This window comes from Poecilia reticulata, linkage group LG16 (assembly GCF_000633615.1).
Source record: "Poecilia reticulata strain Guanapo linkage group LG16, Guppy_female_1.0+MT, whole genome shotgun sequence".
In the NCBI taxonomy this organism is placed as follows: Eukaryota; Metazoa; Chordata; class Actinopteri; order Cyprinodontiformes; family Poeciliidae; genus Poecilia; species Poecilia reticulata.
The window spans coordinates 107,164-120,162 of NC_024346.1; the positions used below are offsets into that span (position 1 = coordinate 107,164).

Here is a 12,999-nt window from a genome sequence, read left to right on the forward strand (position 1 = left end):
TCACAGGCTGTTTTCACTATGGTGAATGTTGCCACGGCAACAGGCGCCGCCATTCACAGGCTGTTTTCACTATGGTGAATGTTGCCACGGCAACAGGCGCCGCCAATCAGAGGCTGTTTTCACTGCGCTGAATGTTGCCACGGCAACAGGCGCCGCCAATCACAGGCTGTTTTCACTGCGCTGAATGTTGCCACGGCAACAGGCGCCGCCAATCACAGGCTGTTTTCACTGCGCTGGATGTTGCCACGGCAACAGGCGCCGCCAATCACAGCCGCCAACTGATTAATTTTTATTCAGGTTTCAGTAAAACAATGAGAAATTAGTCGATATTTGATTGAACGTCTCCTGAACAGGCGTCCGGTCAGAACCACTGTCCCAGATTTGGATCAGCTGATGATCGTCGGATCTGTATTTGTTCAGTTTTTTCCTGTGATTTCATGGCAGAACAGACTCCGTGTTGTTTAACGGGATCCAGTCCCACTGAGGCCTGTCTGAGTCCAGTTTGCCTGAATTATTCCTGTAACGAGCTCCCTGAACCAGACGGTCCTCATTGCTCCAGCCTGTCCCAGTTTCACAGCAGCAGAATATCTTTAGCCTGAGTCACAGTAACTGGCTGCTCCGGGTTTCTGCAGCCAGACTCCAGATGGAGAGCCAAGCCCCACTGTCTCTGGCTGCAGCGTCTACAGCCCGACTCTGAAACCATGGCAACCCTTAAAACACGCATTCAGACCAAACGGGACCGACCTGCAGGATTCACAGATTCCTCTCACCACAGGGCATCTCTGGCTGTCAGCAGAAGCTTTCAGAGGTCATCCTTCCACTGAACCTTTGACCTGCATGTTGGGCTGATGATGAGACGTTTCTTACCGGGTCGCCCTGGTTGCCAGGTTCTCCTCCGGGTCCTGGTGTCAGGTTGTCGCGCCCCGGCTCGCCCTGTTGAATAAAGATGTTCGGTGAGGAAGCGTCCGCTCTGAAGCCTCTGGCTCCGTCAGATTCAGGTTTTGTTGATGTAAAGAGTCAGTTTTCAGACTAATTCAGGCTTAAACCTCCTTTAGAGTCCAAACATTTACATTTGTCCTGAGAGGATTTACACATCTGAGCCGCTTCAGCCTGGATGAAGTACGAGCTGCCAGAAGGAGAGCGTCCCGCTGCCTGGCCTCCTGCTGTGTTTATGAACCGTGCGCCGGCCCTTTAATTACCTTCCTGAACATTCAAGGCCAGATAATATATATTTCTAGCAGGAAGCAACAAGGAAAGTTTATTTTAGCATGTTTTACAGATTTTCAGAGGGAATTTGAGCTTGTGTAACGGGTTCCCGGGTTCTGGATGGGTTCCCGGGTTCTGGGCGGGTTCCCGGGTTCTGGACGGGTTCTGGGCGGGTTCCCGGGTTCTGGGCGGGTTCCCGGGTTCTGGATGGGTTCTGTACGGGTTCCCGGGTTGGTGCAGTGAAGCTCATGGTGTTTAGTTTTGGCTCCAGGCCAAACATTTTCTGACTGACTGCTGGACTCGGAGCTGCTTGTTGTGGCGCCGGATCAACTGGGCCGCTGCTGATCCGGGCTGATAACAGCGACACGCTGGCTCCAGGAGGCGGAGTGGGAATGAGGCTTCATATTCAGCTCCAGCAGAAGAAACCACTTACCGGATCTCCTCTCAGGCCTCGGTCTCCTTTCAGTCCTTCCTCGCCTCTGATCCCTGGGATTCCCTGAGGAGGACAGGTTAGTCTGTAGAGCCCATAATCAACAAAAGGCTTCTCAGAGTCTGAGGCCTGAAATGTCAGACTGTACAGCTGCGGTTGGAGAATCATGGGTTTTTACCTGACTCCCAGGATCTCCTTTCTGTCCTTTCATCCCATCAACCCCCTCCGTTCCCTAAGAAGAAGAAGAAGAAAGCTGAGTTTACGGCGGTAAGACCTCCATCTTGCTGCTGCAGCTTCACATCTACAGTTTCTGGCTCTGCAGGAGTTCAGGACTGACAGATAACGTCTGAAATCATCTCCCTCACAGCGCCGCCTTCAGTACACTGTGGTTTCCAAACAGAACAACTACAGAGCCATGCTAGTCGCTATCCTGACACTCATTGTTTAAGGACACGAAGCAGATGCTACGTCTGACATTTAGCTGATAGGTTATCCTGATCTGTCTCTGAAGTGAAGCTGCAGCGTGACGTCACGCACCAAGATCCCGCCCCCAGCTTCCTGTCACTAGTGTGTCTCTAGTAACACACTAGTGACACACTAGTGTGTTACTGCTACTCAGCGGTGGCATAAATGGCATTTGCTGAGTTTTTCTTCCACTAAACCTTCCATTATCATGCTTGGATGCAGCACTCTGTGAACGGCCAACAGAAGGTGTCAGTGGCATAAAGGTCTCATTTATTCATTGGTCTGATGTCATATCCTGAATGCATAAGAAACTAAATTATGGATTTGTGTTAGAAGTGAGATTTAATCACCAAATTAACATGAATAAAACCATGAAATATATCCCTGTGTATCTCTACACGACTTTAATTAGTAAAATAAGTTAATTTATGCATGAATAAACAAGCAAAGTTTGAATTTATGGAGAAACATAAATTCCTACCTGTTCTCCATCCACCCCACTCAGTCCATCTTCTCCATCTTCACCCTGCAGCACAGAAACAGTCAGCAAATCCCCAAATCCTACACTTTACATGCATTCAATGAATTGTTATCATAAACACTCATTCCAGCAGAGCTCAGTGACTCGCCCTGTCTCCAGAGAAGCTGTGAGATCCCTGCCAAAGGAAACAAAACATCCATGAGAACAACGTTCGCTCAAAGTGCAATGAATAAACAGGAAACTGGGAGCAGCTGCACAGAGCTAAACGTTTAACTCACATCTCCACACACCAGAAAACTGTTTAAATTAATACATTCCTGTGTCAGTAGGTTAACTCTGAAATACAGATGCAGCGCAGTTTCAACTGGATATGATAAATCTGGTCTTTGAAATGAGAGTTTGTTTTTGCAAACTAGTTTTTAAGCAGACTAAAACAGACCTTTACATTTTTACAACGTGTAAATAAAATGGCGGACATCCATCGGAGCAGAAGTGGGACAATAAGAAGTAGATCTGTATAATAAAACTGTTAATGCTGAGCCATGAGCCAGAAACGGACCTTAAGAAGCATATGAAAGGTAAATCCCTTCATATTTATGATTTCAGCTGCTTCAGAACGATGCCGTGTGCGATGCTAACTGCTGCTAGCGTGTTAGCATGCTAGTGCGATGTAGCTAGCAGCTGCGCTAGCATTGATTGTTTTGATTATTCCAGTCATCAAATAATTTGTTAGCAACAATACAAAAACATGACAAAAACGTAACTGCTGTATATATATTTAAACAGATCCAAAAACTAATTCTTAGGATATATAGGAAAGTATAAGTGGATGGTAAATTTGACCTAAATCCTTATAAATAAACTTCTAGACTTAATGTCGTTTCCTCAGCAATTTCTTTTAAATTTCTTCTTAGTTAATTTAACATCTAGTGCTAATCTACTGATGTCAAGCCAAGTTTTACGATTGTCTAATTTCACGTCAATAGGAGAAAATGGCTCATTTATCTTTCCCAGAACAGCTCATATCACTATAATCTGTAAAAATAGTAGATTATAATAAATTAGTGCTACAGCCGTCCCTGATAGAATCCAAAACTCTGAAGGGTTTGTGGGAAGAGATGGTTTCAGCTGCAGTGAGAACAAGCTGCTTGTTTTTGGCTCCAGCTCTTTGTTGGCAGCCTCAGTTTCAGTTTTCACAAACCAAAGTAATTTATTCCAACCACATTTAAAGTTGTACAGTGCTGGGTCCTTCATGCAGTGCACACACCACAGAGAGGAAGGCTGTGTTAACACAGTTCACGTTTTAAAAAGCTTACGTCTGAAAATCCATAAAACTTCCAACTAAGCCTGAGACTTTAATTCCACAGATTGTGACCCAATTAATCACTTCTTGTTTGTTACATGCAACACTCCCATTGTTCCTGGTACGCCTGTAAGTCTGACCCTCAGCAACGCCTGTGAACAACAGCAATGGACGACAAAGACGTAAACCTCTGTTTCAAAAACCCAACGATCTGATTGGACGCTGGGAGAGTCCTTCATGTTCAAGTTGTGCTAAAAAGAGTTAATCAGCGACGCTACCGAGCCTAAATGGCATCTCAATGCTAAAAATGGTATTTTTCTTTTAACTCATTTATTTAAACTAAAATCTAGCTTCAGTGTTTGGTTTATACATTATTTAAGTTTTTGTTTCAGTTATAAGTTATTGGGTTTGTGTCACTATGGAGGAAAAGTTAGATGTGTTCATTATGTTTGATGGGATCTGGATTCACAGTTCAGCTAGGTGAATATTAACTAAAGCTAAATGGTCGATGTTGATATGATTAGAATTTGAAAATAGTACCTGTCAAATTATAACAGGTACTATTTTACCTGTGACGGAACAAAAAAGTGCAGTGGGACCCTGGTGCTGTATCAAATGCTGTACAATGTTTTAACATAAATAAATAAAACACTTGATCGCAACACAGAGCGTAGAACTAGGCTGACTAGATCTGCCCTGATTAATCGGACACATTGATAACCGATCTAGATTTTTTTTCACTATCAGAACCAACTGAGAGATTAATGTCAGATTTCTAATTTAGTGTCACATAAAGTCCTGGTAATGTGAGAAAGGGTGTGAATACTTTAGTAGCTAAACCCTAAATCAGCAGAGAGTTTCCTACAGTTTTTTCCCGCCGTACCTTCGGTCCTCTGGTTCCCGGACATCCCTGGATGCCCTGGGGCCCCGTCAGCCCCGGAGGCCCTCGTCTGCCCTGCAGCAGCCAGACCGGGTGAGCCGTCAAACTGAACAGTTCATTTAGACCAAACAAACAGCAGTCTTTGAAAGCAGCATAGTGTCAGAGCAGATCCGTACTTACATGAGAGCCTTCGTCTCCAGGATAGCCGCCGTGGCCCTTCGGACCAGGCGAGCCCTGTTGAGAAGCACAGAGCAGCTCAGAGGCAGAAACTGCAGGTTTTGATGGTGGGAACACCTGAAGCGCTGAAACTCAGCTGCAGGTTCCTCGCAGTGCCAGTGGGTGGAGTCAGACAGGCKTAACGTTTGCCGTTCGCTCTGTATCTGGGCTCCCGGTTCCCCAAACCGCTGTTAAGATGCTGTAACGTGTTTTCCTGAGCCATCTTTAAACGCACCGTGAGCGTACGCGCGCGCTACCAGCGGCTTACACCTGTGGGTCAGCGACCAGCCAGCAAAAGGTAAAAAACCTTTTCACAGTTTCTTCCAATTAAATAAGTCATGTTGGTGGATCTAGATAATAACTAAGTCATATATAATGTATCACATTAAGCTTGTTAAAAAGATTACTGATGTTGTTTTCGGTGTTCAGAGGTGAGTTGTAACTAGACTCAGTTTTCCTGCTCTGTGCGTTGAGTAATATTATTATAAACTATTTCTACTCTTACTTGAGTACAATTTCTGGATACTCTATCCAATAAAGTAACTTTGATGAAGAAAGAACAAACACATTTTAACCAAAAAATATTAGACACAGTACAGTTTATGTTGAAGTGAGACCTCTTGTTTTTATACCAGCTTTGTTGTGTCATTTTCTGTCCGCTGAGCCTTTTGTGTTGTTTGTAGATCAATAAGACACAGAAAACAGGACATGTTGTAATTACATGACCCTGTTCTGACACATTACCTTAGTATTATTTTATGGAAAGTTTGATATTGAAAACGTGTTTCTTCTTCCTGAATGTGTTATTTTGTATTTAATAATTGTAGTATTTTTTTATGTTGGTCTTTAAAATGTAAAATGTAATCCATAGATTACAGGAGCCGAGTGAAAATATTTTCTGCAACCTGGAATAAAACCCTAAAACAGGAAAGGTAGGACTCTTTATGTTTTGGGCTTCATGAAATGAGCTTCGTCTTTCCTCTTCGCCAGCTGCTGGTTCAGCGAGTTTTGCATGCAGATCACTGATACTGTTGGAAAGAGCAGTTTGAGCTTTAAACTTGAAAGGTAACTTCTTGAACACTTATTGCTTTGTGCTTCTCTGGTTTTCTGTGTTTAGCATCCATGTATGTTTTTTCATCTAGTTGCTGGAATTGGGTGTCGTTGTGGTAGAAAATATTGTTTCTGTCATTTACATGAGCCTTTCCACATTACGTGGATATGAAATATCCAAAACGCTGGTTTTGGATATTTCCAACACCAACGTTTTGGAAATATCCAAGTCCAAGGTGGCAACCCTGGACTTGGGTTGCCACCTTATCGTGGTGAAGGAGTTTAAGTGTCCCAATGATCCTAGGAGCTATGCTGTCTGGGGCTTTATGCCCCTGGTAGGGTCACTCAAGGCAGACAGGTCCTAAGTGAGGGACCAGACAAATCTTGACCAGACAAATCTTCTTGGAGTCTAAGGACTCCAAGAAGATTACCCACCATTCTTGGAGTCCTTAGAGGGGGTACTGGAGAGTGCCCCTCCTGGGGACTCCCTTGTTCTACTGGGGGACTTCAACGCTCACGTGGGCAATGACAGTGAGACCTGGAGAGGTGTGGTTGGGAGGAACGGCCCCCCCGATCTGAACCCAAGCGGTGTTCTGTTGTTGGACTTCTGTGCTCGTCATGGATTGTCCATCACGAACACCATGTTCAGGCATAAGGGCGTCCATATGTGCACTTGGCACCAGGACRCMCTAGGMCGCAGTTCGATGATYGAYTTTGTCATCGTYTCATCGGATYTGCGGCCGTATGTCTTGGACACTCGGGTGAAGAGAGGTGCGGAGCTGTCCACTGACCACTACCTGGTGRYGAGTTGGCTCYGGTGGTGGGGGAGGAAGCYGRTCAGACCTGGCAGGCCCAAACGTGTAGTGAGGGTCTGCTGGGAACGTCTGGCGGAGTCCCCTGTGAGACGGAGCTTCAACTCTCATCTCCGGCAGAACTTCGAACACGTTCCGGGGGAGGTGGGGGACATTGAATCTGAGTGGACCATGTTCCGTACCTCCATTGCCGAGGCGGCCTATCGGAGCTGCGGCCGCAAGGTTGTTGGTGCCTGTCGAGGCGGCAACCCTCGAACCCGTTAGTGGGGGACTCTGGGGACTCTGGGTTGGGCTCTCCAGTCTCTGGGCACGAGGTTGCCGAGGTGGTCAAAAAGCTCCTCGGTGGCAGGGCTCCGGGGGTGGATGAGATCCGCCCGGAGTTCCTTAAGGCTCTGGATGTTGTAGGGTTGTGTTGGCTCACGCGACTCTGCAATATCGCATGGACATCGGGGGCAGTTCCCCTGGACTGGCAGACTGGGGTGGTGGTCCCCCTGTTTAAAAAGGGGGACCGGAGGGTGTGCTCCAATTACAGGGGGGTCACACTCTTAAGCCTCCCTGGTAAGGTCAATTCAGGGGTCCTGGAGAGGAGGGTCCGTCGGATAGTCGAACCTCGGATTCAGGAAGAGCAGTGTGGTTTTTGTCCTGGTCGTGGAACACTGGACCAGCTCTACACCCTCAGCAGGTCCTGGAGGGTTCTGGGAGTTCGCCCAACCAGTCTACATGTGTTTTGTGGACTTGGAGAAGGCGTTCGACCGTGTCCCTCGGGGGGCCCTGTGGAGGGTACTCCGGGAGTATGGGGTACCGGGCCCTTTGATACGGGCTGTCAGGTCCCTGTATGACCGGTGTCAGAGTCTGGTCCGCATTGCCGGCAGTAAGTCGGGCTCGTTTCCGGTGAGAGTTGGACTCCGCCAAGGCTGCCCTTTGTCACCTATTCTGTTCATTACTTTTATGGACAGAATTTCTAGGCGCAGCCGAGGTGTTGAGGGGATCCGTTTTGGTGGCCTTAGGATCGCATCTCTGCTTTTTGCGGATGATGTGGTCCTGTTGGCTTCATCGGAACGTGATCTGCAGCTCTCACTGGAGCGGTTCGCAGCCGGGATGAGGCTCAGTGCCTCCAAATCCGAGGCCATGGTCTTGAGCCGGAAAAGGGTAGAGTGCCTTCTCCGGGTCAGGGGGGTCGTCCTGCCTCAAGTGGAGGAGTTTAAGTATCTGGGGATCTTGTTCACGAATGAGGGAAGAAGGGAGCGGGAGATCGACAGGCGGATTGGGGCAGCGTCTGCTGTGAAGCGGGTCTGTACCGGTCCGTCGCGGTGAAGAGAGAGCTGAGTCAAAAAGTGAAGCTCTCGATTTACCGGTCGATCTACGTTCCCACCCTCATCTATGGTCATGAGCTTTGGGTCATGACCGAAAGAACGAGATCACGGGTACAAGCGGCCGAAATGGGTTTCCTCCTCCGCAGGGTGGCTGGGCTCTCCCTTAGAGAGAGAAGCTCGGTCATCCGGGAGGGACTCAGAGTAGAGCCGCTGCTCCTCCATGTCGAGAGGAGCCAGTTGAGGCTCGGGCATCTGGTCAGGATGCCTCCTGGACGCCTCCCTGGTGAGGAGTTCAGGTCCCACCGGGAGGAGGGGAGACCCAGGACACGCTGGAGGGACGATGTCTCTCTATGGCCTGGGAACGTCTTGGGGTTCCTGGAGGAGCTGGAAGAAGTGGCTGGGGAGGGAAGTCTGGGTCTCCCTTCTGAAGCTGCTGCCCCCGCGACCCGACCCCGGAGGAAGCAGAAGAAAATGGATGGATGAATGGATGGTTTATGTATAGCATGTGTTTGGATTGATTTTGCTGGTGAAAGTGCTGCTGTTGGGGCTGACCCAGTGTTTCACTGTTTAACCCTGCCTCTCTCCTAGACAAAGCTATCACCTGAGCTACCACAAAGTTTTGCATCAGCTTTTCCCTACTTACTTGAAGTTACCTGACAAAGTTACTGCTGAGACAACAGTCCAAAACACAGGTAAGATGAGGAATAAGGCCGACTCAGTGAGCCTGAAAAGTTGCAGAAATGTTGGACCTTACAGTGAACATACAGTCGAAACATTGCTGTAGTTCTGGAAATAGAGAAAAATTTTTCTCTCACCTTTGTTCCAGATTGCCCAGGAGGACCATGAGGGCCTGGAGGTCCTGAACATTTACACGAAACGTTGCAGCAAACCCGATCCGCTACTGAGCTCTGCAAGAAGTCACAAGGAATAAACAAAAATCAAAATTCAGCAACAGCAGTCCAGCAAAAAATTTATCTCAATCCCATCCTGTGCAAAACAGTTTCYGGTTTAATGTTGTAAAGACATGTTAGTTTTTACGGTAGTAATGCCAACTAACAGCATCTTTGGGCGATTAATAAGACATAATGATTCTTTGCATGTGACGTCAGGCTCTTCAGAACGTCGCTCACTCCGCCACGATGGACGTCAAAACAACCCATGTGATCATGTGAAGCTTGTGAAAACCAGACAGCTGGTCACCTGACGTCGCTTTTATTTAGTTGATTTCACTTTAAAATGCTCACAGGACGGGGCAGGCTGCTTGTTTTATTTTATTTAATGAGGGAAGATGCAGCGGCGATGGATAGCAGCCGTCAATCATAATGACTGTCAGCCTTTACAAGGTAAGAAGACTAATGTTCATATACTTTATAAGTGAGTATGATTAGAAAGATGCAATCAAATATTGTATTATGGAGAAGGTACCGAGGTAGTAACCATGGAGACAATGCCGCACCGTCATGTAGCCTAGCATGTGTGGAAAAACCCCGTAGCATCTCATCCGTTTTTGAATCTGCTCCAGTGTAAGGGGAAACGTCTCATGCTGTGAATTCAGGCCAAATCGGCAATTTAATCAACACATCAGGAGAAAGGAGGGATGGGTCGGTTTCTACGATAGTTATTTCCAACTTTTGTAAATACCGCCGTCTCTGAGCTCCAACCAGGTGTGTTACGATCACAGACACATTAGTTTGACTTGAACAAGAAGCCAGGAATAAGCTGGCAAAAACAAATAGAGAGAACAATCTCAGTCGCTCTGTTCCTAGAATCATGTTTTCCTCAGACACACACTCACCCGACCATCCAAGTGAAAGCAAGGAAAATATAATTTATCAACATGGATCAGTTACGGTGTTTACTGTCTGTAATGAAGGTCTTCATTACTTGGCTGAAAAACACTTAAAATGTGTATTGAATGATAAATGAAACAGGTACAAACAAATTGAAGTATTTTATTGTTTGGTTTTTATGCAGTGTCATCTCAGCTGGAACAGATGGTGTCCTGTTAAAATAAAACAAACAAGTGGATAACAGACACATTATTGTGACTGAAATGCACTGAAATGTTTGAAGACTTTGTGTATATGTGGCTTATACACAAAGCCACGTCCTCTGCTCTGCCTCTTCCTCTGCAGGGTGTTCAGGGTAAAAGTTTCCCCGGGGCCCTGAGCACCTTTCAAAGGTTCCAGAAGAGACCAAAGCAGATGGAAGGGAGAGCAATAGAGCTATGCACTTTAGAAGTTCAATGTTAGATTTATATTTATAGAAATGTCTTTTTAGAGGTGCTTAAAATTAATAGTATTATTCTGAAGATTTGCTTATTTTTGTCAAATGTTTGTGTGTATGTATTTTGTTTTACCCTGTTTCTTGGTGGGTGAAGCAGGGTTGTTAGTTAAACGTTGGTGAATAAACACCCAGTGGGTGTTTACACTGCACTGGATTAAGTAGGATCAAGTCTCCTACTTAATCCAGTCGCTAAGGACCATCCTAACAGTGTCCATAGTTAGCGGAGGGGCCCCGGACAGGTCCGCAACCCCATGAGGCGAAAAAGAGGTCATGTATTCGCAAATCTTTCTATCACAACCAGGATCTATATCAGCAGTTTGAGCTGCAGTCGTTTATAAGCTGGACTGGACCAACCTTCATTCCTCGGCTCCATGACTCTGCCATTACAGATACTGACCAATACTAAGTAGCTTAGCTGCAGACATGGAGATGGTCCAATGCAGTCATGTAGTCCATCTTTATGTTTTTTAAACCATCATCTTTGGGGAGAAAATGACCAGCTCCTTCCGTACATATTCCACCTGCCAAACTGATCCACAACAGGGTAATCCTTCCCCGGTGCCCTCATTAAGCTGCCAACCTTAATAAGTTGGACCACAGGGGTCCGGTCTATTGGAGCTAACTGTTCCTTTGTCCAGTTTAGCAAAAGATTGGCACCTCCAGTGACTAGGCGTCTGGGTGCGTTCTCATTCACAAAACCTTTAAAATGGTTTAAAGCGACTTTTTCTAAACTCACCATCTGTTGCAGGATGGTGCTGCTGATGCTCAGGTCTCTGATACTCAGAGGAGCCTGGTAGTAGTATCCCCGTCCAAACTCGACCATCTGGAGCTGCGGGGCAGCCGCGTCCTTCAAGGCCACGGCGAACAGGGCGCTGACTCCTGCAAAAGACAAACACCTAAGGCTTCAGGACTGATACTTTAAATCACGATTGTTCCTTACTTTGCGGTGTCAGTGAGTCAATCAGATGGAGCTCCACCTTCTGTTAAATAAGGTGATGATATAACAATCTAAGGTTGTTTTTTAATATCTGATGATTTCCCAAAATGTCAGTAGAAAGATCCAGACTACCGTAATCTGTGGAAAATGCTCCAGATCATAAGCAGCTCAGCGGCTCTTCTTTATCTACAATTGATTAAATTACATGTCTTTCAATTCTTCATCATTTTAATATTAATATGATTGATTATATATATTACCTATTATAACTATCACCCAAATTTAAGAAGACGGAGAAAAGCGACAGAAATCTGCAGCTGAAGTTCAAATGAAACTGAAAATATGCGGTGGTGTTACCAGAGGCTCTTAGCCGCTCAGATTCCTGCTTCAGTGTCGCCACGTGTTCATCAAGTCCATCAGAGAAAATCAGCAGCACCTGATGGAAAATGTCCATCACATTAGATTAGCTAAGGTGTTAAGAGCTCTGAAACCTGGATGAACAATACAGATAAATGAAATGTCATTGGAACTGATCTTTAGTTCAATAATTAAATTCAAACGATAGAAATGGATCCATCCCAGAGTGAAATATTTCACTAGTTATTTCTGTTTGGTTTGATGATTCTGGTTTTCAGCTTAAAACAAATCCAACAGTTTCTCAGAAAATAAAATATGAAATTAGAGCAATAAAAAGGATATTAATACAGAAACATGGACCGACTAACAGTATGTCCAGGTTTTGCTATGTTTGCTGTGGGGGAGTCAGAGACGGTCTGCTGAAAATCTGATTACATAATTGCAAATTTGAAGAAAAAGCAATTCTGTTCTAAGATGGAACTGTGTACCTTTAGAACAGATCACATCCTCTATTTTTATTGCTAACAGCCATAACTGCAATAGTGTCCTCAAGATATGATGCAGCTGATTGAACTCAACCTCAGATTTAAGAGGAACCAACCACATGAAGACATAACCTCACCTTGACTTTTGCTTTGGATTTGGACTCAAACTTGGCCCTGAAATATTTCAGCATGGCAGTGTTGAAGGAAGTGGCCCTGGACCATGAAAAGTACATGACGCTCCTCAGAACATCCTCCTTGAAAGCCTCAAAGTTTCTGTCGAACAAGGAGCTGCCATCTACATCTATGATGCTGAAGGAGATCCGGGTGGGGACAGAAGCCGAGCAACACAGGTCGTTCACCTTAGCTACGTAATGGACGATTTCCTGGAGGGGCCTAACAAGTCTGAAAAGCGGCACATTGACAGTACCTTCAGAAATATCAAACCCTACGGCGATGTCGATGGTGCAGTTTTCAACTAAAGGAAGAAAAGGAGGCAGCTTGAGTTCCACCACGTAAACACAGATTCATCTGATGGGACAGAAACACATTTTATCAACTTACCGGAGGGAGGACGAGAGGGAACAGTAGGGGGAACAGGCTTCTCCTTCTCCTTACAGATGGCATCAACCACCTTCGTCTTGAAGTTTGGCAGGTTGTTTATGTCACCAACAGTAATAATTTTTCGTGGGTCACCAGTGATCTTAAGGAGCTGGGTTCGATAAACATCTCCAATTGCTACAGCAAATATATCAATGCCAAGTGCTCTGAGTTCATTGGC

General features: G+C 45.8%; 1 protein-coding gene and 1 long non-coding RNA gene across 4 annotated transcripts in view; one reads left to right on the top strand and one right to left on the bottom strand.

The window, feature by feature from the left end:
• The window catches only part of LOC103477507 (collagen alpha-6(VI) chain-like), a 38,055-nt gene that overhangs the window by 8,335 nt on the left and 16,721 nt on the right, over window positions 1-12,999 (bottom strand). For 2 of the 3 annotated variants that reach the window (XM_017309376.1, XM_017309378.1), the window contains exons 10-20: window positions 12,359-12,696; window positions 11,737-11,815; window positions 11,179-11,321; window positions 8,972-9,064; window positions 4,946-4,999; window positions 4,769-4,840; window positions 2,731-2,757; window positions 2,583-2,627; window positions 1,815-1,868; window positions 1,640-1,702; window positions 868-933 (exon numbers count right to left, since the gene is read on the bottom strand). In XM_017309376.1, coding sequence (XP_017164865.1) covers window positions 868-933; window positions 1,640-1,702; window positions 1,815-1,868; window positions 2,583-2,627; window positions 2,731-2,757; window positions 4,769-4,840; window positions 4,946-4,999; window positions 8,972-9,064; window positions 11,179-11,321; window positions 11,737-11,815; window positions 12,359-12,696 — 1,034 coding nt within the window. Of the gene's footprint in view, window positions 1-867; window positions 934-1,639; window positions 1,703-1,814; window positions 1,869-2,582; window positions 2,628-2,730; window positions 2,758-4,768; window positions 4,841-4,945; window positions 5,000-8,971; window positions 9,065-11,178; window positions 11,322-11,736; window positions 11,816-12,358; window positions 12,697-12,782; window positions 12,948-12,999 lie in introns of all 3 variants that reach the window. The other variant, XM_017309377.1, reaches the window with a different exon arrangement.
• Window positions 9,332-12,999, top strand: part of LOC108167013 (uncharacterized) — a 24,947-nt gene continuing 21,279 nt past the window's right edge. Inside the window, exon 1 of the long non-coding RNA XR_001777406.1 lies at window positions 9,332-9,499. This is a non-coding gene — a long non-coding RNA (uncharacterized LOC108167013). The remainder of the gene's footprint in view (window positions 9,500-12,999) is intronic.